At 39.0% G+C, this 14348-nt stretch overlaps 1 protein-coding gene across 1 annotated transcript in view; it reads right to left on the bottom strand.

The window, feature by feature from the left end:
* Nucleotides 1–2881: 2881 nt before the first annotated feature.
* The window catches only part of KIAA1549L (KIAA1549 like), a gene marked incomplete at both ends in the record, with an annotated part of 98821 nt that continues 87354 nt past the window's right edge, over nucleotides 2882–14348 (bottom strand). The window contains 4 exons of the mRNA XM_079537844.1: nucleotides 2882–3163; nucleotides 6019–6170; nucleotides 9035–9180; nucleotides 10210–10307. Of these exons, the coding sequence (XP_079393970.1) occupies nucleotides 2882–3163; nucleotides 6019–6170; nucleotides 9035–9180; nucleotides 10210–10307 (678 nt within the window). The remainder of the gene's footprint in view (nucleotides 3164–6018; nucleotides 6171–9034; nucleotides 9181–10209; nucleotides 10308–14348) is intronic.

Here is a 14348-nt window from a genome sequence, read left to right as displayed (position 1 = left end):
CCTGTACCATGCATGCATTTTCCAAACTTTTTCAGTTTCAGTATGGCAGATAGATGCTAGGCTTTACACTAACACACTTTTTGATGGAATTACTAAATCAGTGAAGTCGAAGAATGGGTACAGATTTACAAACAGAGCTAAGTGTCCCAAAGATGCTGTTTAGATCTGGTACATCCTACCTCCTCTGACTCTTTTGGGGATACGTGGCATCATGAGCTTTCCCAGTCTGCAGGGCTGCTGCTGCTTCCACACTTGCAGCTTTAAGATAACCCTGCAAAACTCGAGTCAAAGACACAGAAATTTATTTCACAGGGAATTTCACTCCCATTGCATAGAAGGGCCTATCTACATACAAAATTTCACTGGAATAACTAGAATAATCACTCAAAATGTAAGTTAATAAAGCTGATGCCCAAAGCGGCTGACACAATTTAACGCAGATTTCCCTTACCAAGGCAGCTTAATCTGGTTATGAACCAGCTCAGGCTAAATAACTGTAAGCTGCTCTTAAATTATGTCTGCACTTCTGTTACAGCAAATGAAAAATAAGCACAGGAGCGCTCAGGTGATTCTAGTGAAATTTGCACATTTGAACAAAAGCTAACAGAAAAGCTCAGCCTTGCTCTCAGAGAGCTGAGTTCCCACTGAAGCCAAACAGAACTCACCACTTTATGGCATGCTGAGTTTGGCCCTTTATTTTTAAGATTACTTTTAAACACAACATTTTTAGGCAGCTATTAACACAAAAAGACATTTGGATGTCTTGTATTACACGGATTAGATCAGTATTAATTAGCTGACAGGTAAATGAGATGGTAGCCTGTCTTTAGCAAACTTGTATTTACACAAAAGATCCAGTTTCTTTGGTTGCTCAGTGTCCAAGTCACCCAAATGTGTATCTGTGTATTCCAGATGCTGCATGTTAATATTGATCGTTAAAATTATTTATCTGTTTCTGTTTTTTTGTTTTCTTGGGTTTTTTTTTTTGCGCTTGGTTTATGGAAATTTTCCAACTATTGCAGACCAGTCACTTGTATAAACATACAGCAAGTATATACATTGAGATTACAAAAATACATTTTATTTATATTTGATTTTTAAATCATAAAAATGAAATTTCACAATAGTTTAAAGATCAGCTAGCATTCCTAAAGATTCTGCAATACCTCGGAGGTCTCAGAGCAGATGTCAGTATATTCTAGGATAACTATATATCATGATCTCTAATAGGGTTTATTATATAATCATTTGGGGGGGAAAAAATAGTGCTGTATTAAAAGTTTGTGCTTCATCAGTTTCTTCCTCTATCCCCTGCTCTAGTCTCATACCTCTCATTTTACTGATGGCCAAAAAGCTAAACTAAGCTCTCTTTCTCACCTTGGTAAAGACCAAAGAAATTCAAGAAAATGAAATGATCAAACAAAATAACATAGGCAGTTGAGAATAACTAAATAACTTACTGAAATGAAGGACATTACCTTTAACTCCAGTTGACATCAGACATGCCCAATACAACGTATTTTGCAACAACTTCAGTTCCCGAAGCTAGCGGCCAAAGGAACTGAAAACAATTGTTCATCATCTCCAACTATTCTGTACAACTGCAAAAGACAAACTACTGTCCTACTCAACTGGTCTGATTTTCTTTCGAGATTGGATTCATACAGTAATGTAGTTTAACTATTAGTTATTTTTATCTTGAGCAATGTACAGTCAGCATCATTTCCAGAAATGCCCTCTTGTTTCAAAGCACGCCAGTGTTTTTGTTAATCCATTTAACCGTATTCTTATTTACATGTTAATATAATAATCAGGTCCTCTACATTCAGAACTTCCTACATGTTGTATGCACTGTTCCAGACTGATCAAGATCAACTGTGGCTTCAGGTAGCAATTCAGTAGATAGCATTATTTGAGAAAGAGGAAAAAAGCACTGTGTCAAACAGAGGTTGTCTTGTACAAGCAGGTGTATTCACTATTCCAGGTTGGAAAGGCTTGCTCAAAGGTCTCATGTTTACCAGCTTCACATGCATTCAGAGTGAAAAGCCTGAATATAGAGCAAACACAAATAACCTTTTTTCATTTCTCCTGGAAACTTCTAGCACCAGTTTCCTTTGTTAGCTCTTCACAGATTGTGCTCTCTCACATAGAAAAAATCTCCTCCATAACTCATCAGTGGCATTCATGGACAAGGTAACCATTAACTATCAAAATATCGTTAGTCTCCTCACAGTCTTCTCTTCTTTCACTTCTTTATACTGTAAATAGGATGAAAAGAATTGGGGCTATTCACAGGACATTTATTAGTATTACTTACTCATCTCAGATTCTTTTGGTTTGGTTACAGTCTCTAGAATGAAAAGGCTGCAGTGACGCAGATAAATTCAATCAACATTCCTTGCACAATGTCCCACAACAAAAAATTAATGTGTCTGCCATGCCTACCACAGCCTTTAGCTTGCTACTTTCCATCCGTTTTCTTCTTTAATCAAAGAAATAAGGTTTTGACATGTAGAAGACATTTTCTTCAGCAGCTCTGCATTTGGGCCTGCAACTGAAACATTGCATGGCACTGACATGTACAGCAGCATCTCTAGCAGTGATGGGTCACAGTATGAGTGCCAAGTGACAAACACTCGCATGTGATCAATATTATCCATTTCAAAGAGTTACCTGGCAGCATTTCCTCAGCTGGCAAGGAGAATACATATCTTCAGGGTCCTGCTGCTCTACTCTAAGTCATTTCATAGTGTTGACTTTTCAGATGGAGAAAAATGCCATCACTTTGCACAATTCACTGCAGGTTTATAAGTGAGAATTAAAGAGGTCACTTTCTTGGTTGCTTCAAGTTACATGATACAAATGCTGTGCACAAAAGACATTAAACCTGGAACTCAAACATATCTGTTTGCTTCTTAGCCAGTTTAGCAACTTCTTCTCTTATTGCCTTTACTAAGGCAGCTGTAGAAATGTTGGTGAGAGGAGCATCGGATGGGTCGTTTTCTGTCAGGCTCTGTTGAGAAGCTGTGGCAGAGGGCAAAGGAGCTTGTTCCAAGCTGGGATGCATGCTTGCTGATTGGCTGTATTGGCGAGGCAGTCGTGAAGGAGAATTGTGTTGGTAGCGGGGCCTTGGATAAGCCTCGATGTATCCAGGGAGCGGAACCTGTAGAGCATCGTAATTACACCAAATTATACAGAACAATTTATCCTTAGTGCTGCCTGGCAGGTAACATAAACCTCCACGGGGTAGAATAAGATGGACAGATAGGAACCTATAACGGGAATGTAAACTCTACATCCTGAAGTGTCAGCTGACAAATGTGCATCTTTGCATGTGCCATTTAAGCACACACATCAGTAAGACAGGTACTCAACTCAGTGTGGCAGCACTGAACGACTACATTTATTATCACTGTAAAAAAACCAAGGAGGAGGCTTTTCTGAAAGCGTCCTCTCTTAAGTAGCCAGCTCTGCTGTACTTCAGGACTCTGAAAACCCAGTACAGAGGAATCTTCTGACCTGCAGCAATAAGGGGGGCTGTTTAGTCCTCATGACTACTAATTTTCCTTCACAAATCCACGATACCAGTTTTCAATTCACAGTAAACTTCTCATTTTTTTTAATGCAGCAAATAAAAATAGCATTCATTTATATTTTGCAAAAGTCTAGAAAATAGATAGCTACAGCCCTCCATGTTAAAAGGTTTTATGCTGTGACAGAAGGCAACCCGTAACATATTACTAGGACAAGATAATTTCTCCTTGAGGAAAAATCCACCAACTTATTACCATAATCCACTCCAATGAAAAGGAAGAGAAGTCCAGTGATGTTTATTTTGAACAGGATGGCTGATAATACCACATTTACCATAAGGTAACCAATAAACTACCACTGCATTTAAGCACTGAAAAGTTAATTGACTAATTTATATCACTCTAATTGGGAAGAATACATGTTTTTAGCTTTTCAAATGCACTAAAACCTTGCATAAATACGTAATACAGGCTGCCTGGCATGTGTCTCACACATTCAGTGTGGTGTGATGACAGACACAGGGAACAGGCATGGTATAAAAGTGACAAATGCAGTTGCCTCTTTAGTTTTCTCCATAGATTATCCAGAAGACAAACATTTTGGCAGCACAACACATGAACATACCACTAGAGGCCACCAGGTTCCTACTTTCACTAAGCAGCATCTATCAATTTGGAAAATAAATGCATTTCCCTTCTCTCACAAGGCTTAGTGCTTCAATACTTACCTTTAAATTGAAAAGCAGCGTTTAAGGAAATTAAGCTTACAGGGCAACTCCCATTTCACCTGCCACCTTGGTGTTTAATTTACAACCCAGTTAGTGGAAATGCATGTGAAGTACAGCACCTCATTTTTAAGTCTCTGCTCTTCCTAAAGGAACTGAAGTGCTTGTTGTTTTGTTTTTGTTTTGTTTTTTACATTTCTTTCCTTCCTTCTGTTATATCACAGAAGGGCTAAAAGTCTGGATAACAAGAAGTCGTTTAAACCTCTGTGACAGATAAGTGAAGTTGAAAGGAAAATTCATTTCCTTTGAATTCTATAATGTCACAGTTAATTTTCAGACAGCTTCTCACCTCCCTCTCCATCCCTTTGTGCACACAGCAGAAAGGAAGGCCCACTGGCACTATGTGCTCTTCTCATCTCTTTCTCCTTCTAAAGGAAGGAAACTGGGGGTCAGAGCCTTGTTTTCCAGTTTAGTCTGGTTTGTTCTCAGGCTTGACTTTTGACAGGTGATACCTGATTCTTACTTACTTCATGGGACTGAAGCTGAGATGCAAAAGGGAAAAAGAATATACAAGCAACAAAGTACTTTTCCTATTTTTTGTTGGTTTTTTTTTTCTTCTTAATGAAGAAGTTCTACTTGAAGTTCAGATACAAGTAGGTCTCTTGAATCTACTAAATGTCAGTAGGGTTACAAACAAAAATACATTTTTAACAAAGATTTTCTGTGCTTTCATTCTGGAAAGGGAATCTGTATGACTTCACAAGCCTTCAGCTATCGGGAGCACACCATCAGATACAGTTTGTATATGAATATCCTTTTTCTTGACAGTTCAGACTACAAATTCAGACTTGCATCTGAGAATCAAATTGAATTCTTTTCCTCTTATACATCAACAGCAGTCATGAAGATCTGGCACAAAAGAGCTGTCCTCAGGAACATCTATATGACCTTATTGTCTCTTGCTTAGTTGTTTCAAGGCAACTATTTGTCTCCAAGTGCAGTTCACTAAAATATTCTGTTGATTATCTGCACAAAGAAATAGAATCCATCTCCCAGTTTAGCTGAATTGGTTCTGCATAAACATTAGAATTAAGCTCAAGCAGAAGAGTCAATCCTGCATTTTTTTTTCCTTAGTAGCATTGAAGTTAAGTGTCTTAAAAAAAAAAAAAAAGCCCCTAAGTGATAGAATTTGTTTCAGACATGATGAACTACTGCAATTCATTTTAGGATCTCAGTTTCATTTCTTTGAAATGCGAGTATACTTCAGACTAACAATTGGATCTGTCCAAGGGTAGAATTGTGCAATTAATTATTTAGTTTAAGATCTGTCACTCCCAGCAGAAATGCTGCACAGCAGGGCTGTGGCAGAGTTGGGAGCTAGTATCTGGGAGTGAGGCTGTCTTGAGAGAAGTCTTCAGGATGGAAAGATGTTCCCCAGCTTTCAAACAGCTTAAGGCCACTTCATGAGACAACAGCATCACTCACTGCCTACCAAATATTTAACCTCTGTCTTGGGGAAAGAAAATTGTATCTGTCACACCATCTTTGAATGGGTGCCAGCCTCTAACTTACTGAATGATGCTTACAGTCCACTGTATGGACAGACAAATATCTGTACCCTCTCACAAAGATCCTCACTGCTAGAGATTATTCCCATTCAGGAAGTAATCACCCTGCTCAGATTCTTTGCTGATGCTTAGCATCACTCAAGACATCTTTTGTGTAGAAACGCACATCGTTAGAAAAGTTAGGATACTTACTGAGTCTGCCCACTGCCCTGGTAATTCATTTTCCCCAGCATAGGGCATCCAGGCTTGGTTCCTATATGCTGTGGGTGGTGTTGGGATAAAATAGCCTGTGAAGCCAGGTCGGTTTGCTGCTGGTATGGCAAACACTGCTGGTACTGTATTACCTATTGAAAAAATGACATCATATACAATTAGCAACCTATCTTTTAAGTTAAAAATTAGAAGATGTTACTTATGAAGTAGATGTTCAAGGTTTTTTCTTTTTTTTTTTCCCCCCCCCCCAGTGAGAACATGATCACCATTGGTTGGATGCAAGACTCCAAGTAGCCGACTACACATCTTTATAACTGCAGAAAATACTGGAGAAAACAAGATTGGCAGTTGTCCACATAGTGATGCACAACCGTTAGATAAAGCTATGAAGACTTACTCCTAAGGACTTGGACCCTTGTAATAACGACTCCCCCTAAAACTTCAAATCATTCCAGAAAAAAGGGTTCATTTTCCTTTTATGTTTGTTTCCTTGTATTCAATTTTTAGCTGCTGTTACCATGGGTTTCAGAGGATTGCATCTTTCTTTTCAACAGCAGGCTACAAAGCATTCAGTTTAAATTTATATTTACACTATCCTAATGTCTCTAGACACAAGACCTACAAAACTGAGTGATACCTTTAAAAGGCTGTAATCTCAACAACTCCATCATAAAATTTCTATGCTTCCATTAAAAAAAACAAAGAAAAAAAAACAACCACCAAGGCTCTGCCTGCTCAACACATTTCCCACCAACAGCCTATGACTGCAACGAATTATGCAGCTACCACTTATATAAATATTTCCAAGGAAACCTGCTGACATAAAATCTGTTTTCCTGTGTCTTCTTCAAGAGATACGCATAGGGATGTCCAGGAAGTTGTCTGTTAGAATGCCATGATCTTACTTGATGTTAAGTAGGAGAAAACAGCTTTCCCAAGACAAGGTTCAACCAGATCTCTGGGTATGGTTATAACTGCTCATTAAGTCCTTCACAACAGAAGGTACTTCATTCTGCCATTACTGAGATTACACACAGTATGTAACTAGGCAGTCTAGAAGTCCACCATTTCCTCACATACTTCCACTGTTTCTAGAGAGAAGCCATCATAATTCCACCCATTTGCCAAATTTAGAGTAAAGTACAATTTGCTTGCCTGGTAACGCTTCTTTCCACCAGTGTCTCTTTAGATAGAGATACAAACACCAGCATTTGCATCACTGGTACGCTGCAGCCTCATTCCTAAACCCAGAGGGGAAGAAAGCTCTCTACTGTCTTTACCACGTAGCAAACAAAGCACGTGGATGGGATATTTTGAGTACTCAGTAATACACAGCCATGTATTTTAGTTTTAAGTTTCACAGAGTATAACAAAAATAAATCATTGATGCGAGAGCAGAAAAGCCAGTAAATGCAAAAAACACAATAAAAAGACAACTGAGCATCTTCACTGAGGAGTGATAAGCAAGGCTAACTTGTCCAAAGTATTCTTCAGACCTGTACTGAGAAAAAAGTGCTGCTCCTACAGATGACGCACAGCTTCTCTTCACCAAAAAAGCTCTTAATTTAACCACAGCAAAATGAGCAGTTATACAAATTGAACACTCAAGAAGCTGAAGTACTGTCTTACCCCAACTCTTACTGCAAAATCATTATTTTAAAGCTGATGTTGATGGGCTGCATGAGGGCAACGCTTGGTCATTTCATGCCCAATCAGCATCTGCAGTATAGCCTTTCCACCTATTGATCTGATAAAAATTTATTTTCCAATTAGAACATTAGAAATCCTCATCTGTTACACTTGCAGATTTCTCACAACTCTATCTTTCCCTGCATTAGAGCCATTTAAAGACTCTCTCCCACACGAACCTTTCCTCCAGTTAATCCTAGAATAAATCTGGCCAACTCCACAGTGTACACTAAAGTCATTTTGTCTCTTCTGAAATGCACTCTTCAGTGGTAGCACACCATACCTATTTGTAACATACAGCAATAAAACCCCTGCATCACTAGAAATGACAGAAAGCTATATCACACAGAACGTTGCTGCAGTCACGACAGTAGAGTTCTTGGCAGCGTGGCATGCTTTATAGTTCAAAACACTTTTATATGAAAGGGTGGCATCTGCTCCTTTTAGACTCACGTTGAGGAAGGTACTGTGATAAGAATGTGTGCACAGTGGATCCTTCAAACCTACTGTATTTAATTAATTGGTGGCAGATATGCATTTTCACAGCATTATTCTCAGCAGATTTTGAATACAATGCAGATAACTCTCAATTACTTCTGAGAAAGATAAGAAAGAAATTATTTGCAGATTAGCAGTCACGTCTAATGAATCTGCCATTTACAAAACTGAAATGACAGTGTAAAATTTTTCTAATCTTGAAAGCTTTTTTCTACAGGTCTTCAAGAAAACATTTTGCCAGTGAGAAGTTGCTTCCAGTCTTCTCTGACATTTGCTGGTGACAGCCTCTCTATGCAAGGCTGTATTTATTTAGACACATGACAATTGCTGTGTGTTCAGAGGTCTGCCAGAAAGCTGCCTCTTGCCATTGAGCCCCATCAATAGTATAACTTGTGCTCTTGACAACCAATAGCCTCTGTATCAGCTAGACAATCTCCCTTACAATTTGCACCAGATTTTTGGTGCAGATGAACTCTTCTACTGGACCTTGGTGGCTCAGAGTCCTGATAGGTAAGCCAGCAGAATGACATACTAGAACAAAGACCACCTGGTGGGGTCTTTTACCTTCAGAAATGACCGTCTCCCTTTCCTTTTGCAGGATGAGCAATACTTTACAATGTAGCTGCTTCTGCATTTGCAAAGAGGCAGTCATTTATATATCCCCTTCATTTGTACCTGGAGAAATACCCAATTCCTTCTTTCTCCAAATAATCGTGTGTTCTTACTATTTCTCATCAGCTCATTTACATGCAAAACAAATCACACGGTTCTCGAAGTTGCAAGTTAGGTCTGCAGGTCTATTTCTCACCTGAGTGAAAAGTCGATTGATCAAGCGGGCCTACAGGCATTGGAGCTCTTGAACCAGGTGCATAAGATGCAGGATCGTGATGCTGGGCCTGATCCACCCCACTGGACTCTGGTATTCTCACTTTGCTGCCAATATCTGATGTAGACCTGAGCATTAGAAATGGAAAAAAAAAGAAAGAAACATTTAACATCCCAACTATTGGACAGGACAGCTATATTTGCATCTATGAGCTACAGTATGACGAGCCTGCTAAGATTAAGCTACCCAGTTTTACTGGATTTTCAAACAAATGCCTATGATACGCAGTACAAGAACCAGAGCTATACCATAGCTCATCAATACAAGATTATAGAAAACACAGGATGATAGGGTGTCACAAAGTAGTCTAAACTGCACATGGGAAGTTGTAGCATCTCATGAAACAACGCGTCCCAGTTGATTTATAGCTTTACTGATTTATATTGATTTATAGCACTATAACATAGTGGTTTATAAAACAATATGCCAGAAGAGAACCTGTACTCTGAATATTTGGATGCAGCTAGCAGACACTCAGAAGTTTCCTTTCTTCTTAGTACTCTACAGCATTTCTCAGTAGGCTTGCAGTGCCTTTGAATTACAGTTGGAACTCTACAGTGTACAGCAGCACAGCACTGTAGGCTAAATCAGCTCTTGCACCACAGAAGTGTGAAAATATCTTGAAATGCTTTTTATGAAGGAAGAGGCAGTATACACTGAGCTAAGAATCAGGCATTTTACTCATACTTGGCTTTGTAAAGCAAGGTGTTAGATATCTGAAAGCTAGGTGGAAGCCCCCCAGACCCAGGATACTGATAACTTATCAGTATCACATTGCAGGTTGTTAGAACAGAGAACAGCAGGGTGCAAGCTATCTGCTGCACATCTGCTACACAATATTTCATTATGTACTGTGTGATTTGGAGGCAAGGATTTCCTAATTTTATTGAAAAAGATGAGCTAATAGAAGAGAAAATTTGCTGTTATTTCTTTCCTCTTGATGTTAAAATGAAAATAAAAATAGCATGTTTCTAATTCCATGAGTGTTTCTTTATTAACTGGATGGCTCACAAGTGCTACTTGAGGGTTTGTCTCAGTTCTTACAAAAAACTGTGGTTTTTAGAGTTCATATTGAGAACAAAGTAAAAGCTATCTACCTCCTGAGAGAGGCAACAGCCACAGGACCAGTTCTAGGAGGGACAGGAGGAGGAGGAGATCCCATCACCATCTCAGGAAGCTGAGAAAATCTATAAGCCTGTAGGAGAAAGAAATATTATCTGAAACACCAAGAGATCCACGTTCAAATTAAAAAGTAAATAACCTCAGAAATGAAATACTCGTTTCAAGTGCTGGCCAACTAGAGGCTATTATTCTGTGGCACCACTAGTAATGGAATTTTATTAGAGAATTTACAAAGCTTGGGTGATTTTAGGATATGGAAGAAAACATGAACAAATGAGTTCACAAAGGCAAGGCAGTCTAATTAAAACAGAACTTATTAAACTCTACCTTTGTGACACTTTTCACCTTGCTGGGAAAGTAGATCTGCCACAATTATGTGAGATTCCACAGACAATTTGGATTCAAAGGAAAAAGATCTCTGAATTTTCACTTCATAGCATCACAGAACCCTTAGAGTTGGAAGGGACCCTTAAAGGCCATCTAGTCCAACTCCCCTGCAATGAACATGGACACCACAGCTGGATCAGATTGCTCACAGCCTGGTCTTGAAAGTCTCCAAGGATGGGGCATTTTCCAAAAGTAAAACATTTTAAGGATTCATAAAACATTCTCAGAGTTTTTTCTGCCTGGTGAAATGGAACTGCCCACAAGCAATGCATTTTCCAACTTTTTTCAGCCCCGGAGAGATTAAAAGAAAACTCTTCACAAAAACCCCAAGCTCTGTATTTTTCTAAAGCAATAACAATTCAAATTGTTTTGAAACAAAGTTCAGAGGAGCATGCAATCAGCTCACCAACTCACAAAATGGAGCATCTTGCTCATAGCTATTCTGGCTTTCATCACTAATGCACGTGAAGGACCAGTAATTGTGTGCTGTGGCCTGTAGGACAAAACGCCCCTTCTAAATTCTTTGGTATGCTGTAAATTAGAGGTCACAATTTGGCTAAATATGCTTAAAGGTAGGGGGGGGGGGTAAATCAGTCTCTACAGTATTGACACCTGTATTCTACCTGTTATGCTTTATTTGTTCTTCATTATGCTTTTACTGACAACACTTCAGAGAAACAGAGATCAGAAAGAGAGCAAACTTGGGGGAGGCTGTGCAGTACCAAGAGATATGCATTCTGACAAAAACTAGCATCCAAAGTCCAACAGTGAGGCTTTGAACTACACGAGATGATTCTGCTTCAGTCAGAGACTCTGCCTCAGCAAACAGCAGAGAAAGCTAAAAACATGTTACCACGATGAGTCACCCTCCTCCTGCCTGCTGAAAGAGCCCACAGGATTTACACTATTAACTCAGACTTAACACCTACATCTAGGTTTGAATTTGGCAATATAAATCCCACACTAAATTTCCAAAACCATTATCATACAGCAATCACCTTTACATATCACACTTTTAGACAGTGTTCCATTATGCTTTTTCTCTGCTGCAAAACTGGAAAAGATAACCTAACAAAAAGCTGACTTTTAATGCCAGCATAGCTAAGGGAAAAGCAATACAAACGAAGCATCTCTCTCTCACCTCTCATCCTGGTCTCTTTTAAAGCAGGGTAGGGCCCCTCAAAGGCATGTCTTTGAAAATCGGTTTTCCTTTCACACCACCTATGATGTGTCTAAATATTCACTTTCACCACGCTACAACATTATTTGAAGTATTTCCATCTCTAGGTGGGAAAAACTGAAAATGCAATAGCACATTTCCTAGCCAGGGGTGGGAAATACTGATTTTGATTTTTAACGAAATAAACGTACAGAACAAACAAAATGCTATTTGCATCAAAGTTTAATTTACATTTCTAATAACACTGGACTTGAAATGGTCTGCAATGCTTCTTCTGTACCCGAAAAGCTAGCAATGCTGAACTGAACACTTCCTTCTGGCTCCATAACCCTTTCATCCTACATCTTGCCCTCAGCACACATTTGTACTAAGCATGAAACTATTTTTTCCCTATCTTAAAGGTACAGCATATGTTTCAGAGTGGCTGGTGACTCCAAATGCTACTGAGTACAACAGGGCTGATGGAAAGGAGCAGAGGCAGATACGGGTTTTCTCTTGTGTACTAATGCACATGCTTTGAAATGTGGACATCAAATGAAGCTTTTTAAGATACCACAATGAATGCCTCACAAACTTCCTGCAACTCGCACTGAAAACGTGGAGAGGAATAAAACATGAAGTAGAAAATCCAAGCACTTATTTTGCTGCTTAAATAGGAGATGAACAATTTTGAACGAGTGGCACCGTGTCGCTAACGGCTGGGCAAAGGGAATCCTGTTAAAGTGAAAAATCCTATCCAAAGATTTGCTGTGCCTCACCAAGGGACTGTCCACTCTGGTGGAGAGCAGTCAGTTCTCTGCTGTGCTCAGCTTCCTCCAAAATAGTTATGACAAGGAACTCTCAGCTTTCTAGACTCTCTGTAAGATGTTATGCTGCAGTATTAGTTTTTTCCTACATGCAACACAAATAGAATAAGAATGTTTAGAGACTACAGAGGCATGTCTGTTGGAGGTTTAGATGAGCCCTTTGGTACTAGACTGACATGATTACAGAAACAAAGCAACTTCACTGAAACTTGTATGCTGCTAGAAAGCCAAGCAAACTAACTTACAAAAGAAGCACTCACATACAAACAAAAAAAACATTAAAAAAGCAAAAACAAGCCAGCGTATATGAAGATGTTGATTTCACAAGAAATTTGCCTAATTTTGTTCTTCCAAATGAAGGTGCTGAAGATTTTTGCTGTTTTTGCAAATTTGAACAGCAATAGTTTTGCTTTTCCAAAAAAAAACAAACAAACAAACAAAAAAACCTTTTATATAGGAGCATTCTGAAAAGATTCCAAACCCTGTTTTGTCCAAAAATGAGATCTTGTGTAATATGGAGTCGACAACAATTCCTGTTAAATTAATCACATTTCAAATTCAGATAGCACAAGTATCAGACTGCAGACCTCACACCACCCTTCCAGAGAGAAACGTCAGTGAGTCTTTTTTTGGCTAAAACACTGAGAATCTTAAAAGCAAACCAGTGGAGTAATAACTACAGCCGAGCAAGAAAGCTGTAAGAATTTGGGTCCAGGAGACATATGACATATGCTTCAGTCTTATTATTTATGCTGTATAAAAGTAGAGAATACAAGTGTTAGAAATCTTATTCAGCACTTGTATCATCTATGAAACATCTCTGCAATAAATGCTGGCTTAAGTGCACTCAAATTACTGGAAAGACTGTGTGAGCTCCTAAAAGGTTGAATGTAATGTATAGGCCATGAAGGCCCACGTCTCAGAAAATAGTGATGGGCTGAAGATCCTCATGCTTACATTGTACTTAGAAACCCACAAATAAAGCCAATGTCTGCATTTGTTCCATCTAACAAGGAAAATCTTAAATCCAAATTTCCAGTCATAACAGACACCTTCGGTACACCAGCCACTTTACAGCTGCTCCACGGCCAGCCCTGCTGTACTCTGGCCTGATCAACTACCTGGTGCCTCCCTTTTCAGCATCTGTCAGGATTACCCAACAGAGGTATCACGGGCAGACAAACAGGTACTAAAACATTGAGAGCAGCAATTCTTGCATATTTTTCCTGCACACATCACTCTGCACGTACACTGCAAGTGGGTTTTTCTAATTGAAATCCTCCTTCCCCAATTGAGAACAAACGAGTAAACATTTCAGTTAAAGTAGGACTTCCATCTCAAAACAGACTGGCAAAAAACTATGAACTAACAACCTCTATCCAAGCACCATTAGCCTGCAACTATCCTACCCCACGGCAACCAGTTAAAATGTAAGTGTCTTCAGGGAAGTGCTTAACATTATCTTCAAGCCCCCAGAAAGATAACCAAGTGCTTTAAAGCCCAGAAAACAAGTAGATGATTGAGTTTGAAAATAGTGAAGCAATCACCAAAAAAGTATGGCAATTACATTTTCTTAAATCTCACTCCATATAATGATTTTCATTTCCTTTCAAAAAGTCTTTCTCAAGTGTCAAAGTAATTTGGATAGCTATTAACTGTCTCTTGAGCTTCTAATCGAATTCTAGCCATAAAATCCCATTATATGCCATATATGAAGTTCACTGCGGTAGTTTCAAAGGGC

The sequence above is a fragment of the Tetrao urogallus genome (genome assembly GCF_951394365.1).
Source record: "Tetrao urogallus genome assembly, chromosome: 6".
Classification (NCBI taxonomy): Eukaryota; Metazoa; Chordata; class Aves; order Galliformes; family Phasianidae; genus Tetrao; species Tetrao urogallus.
This window is presented reverse-complemented; position numbering and strand designations above follow the sequence as displayed.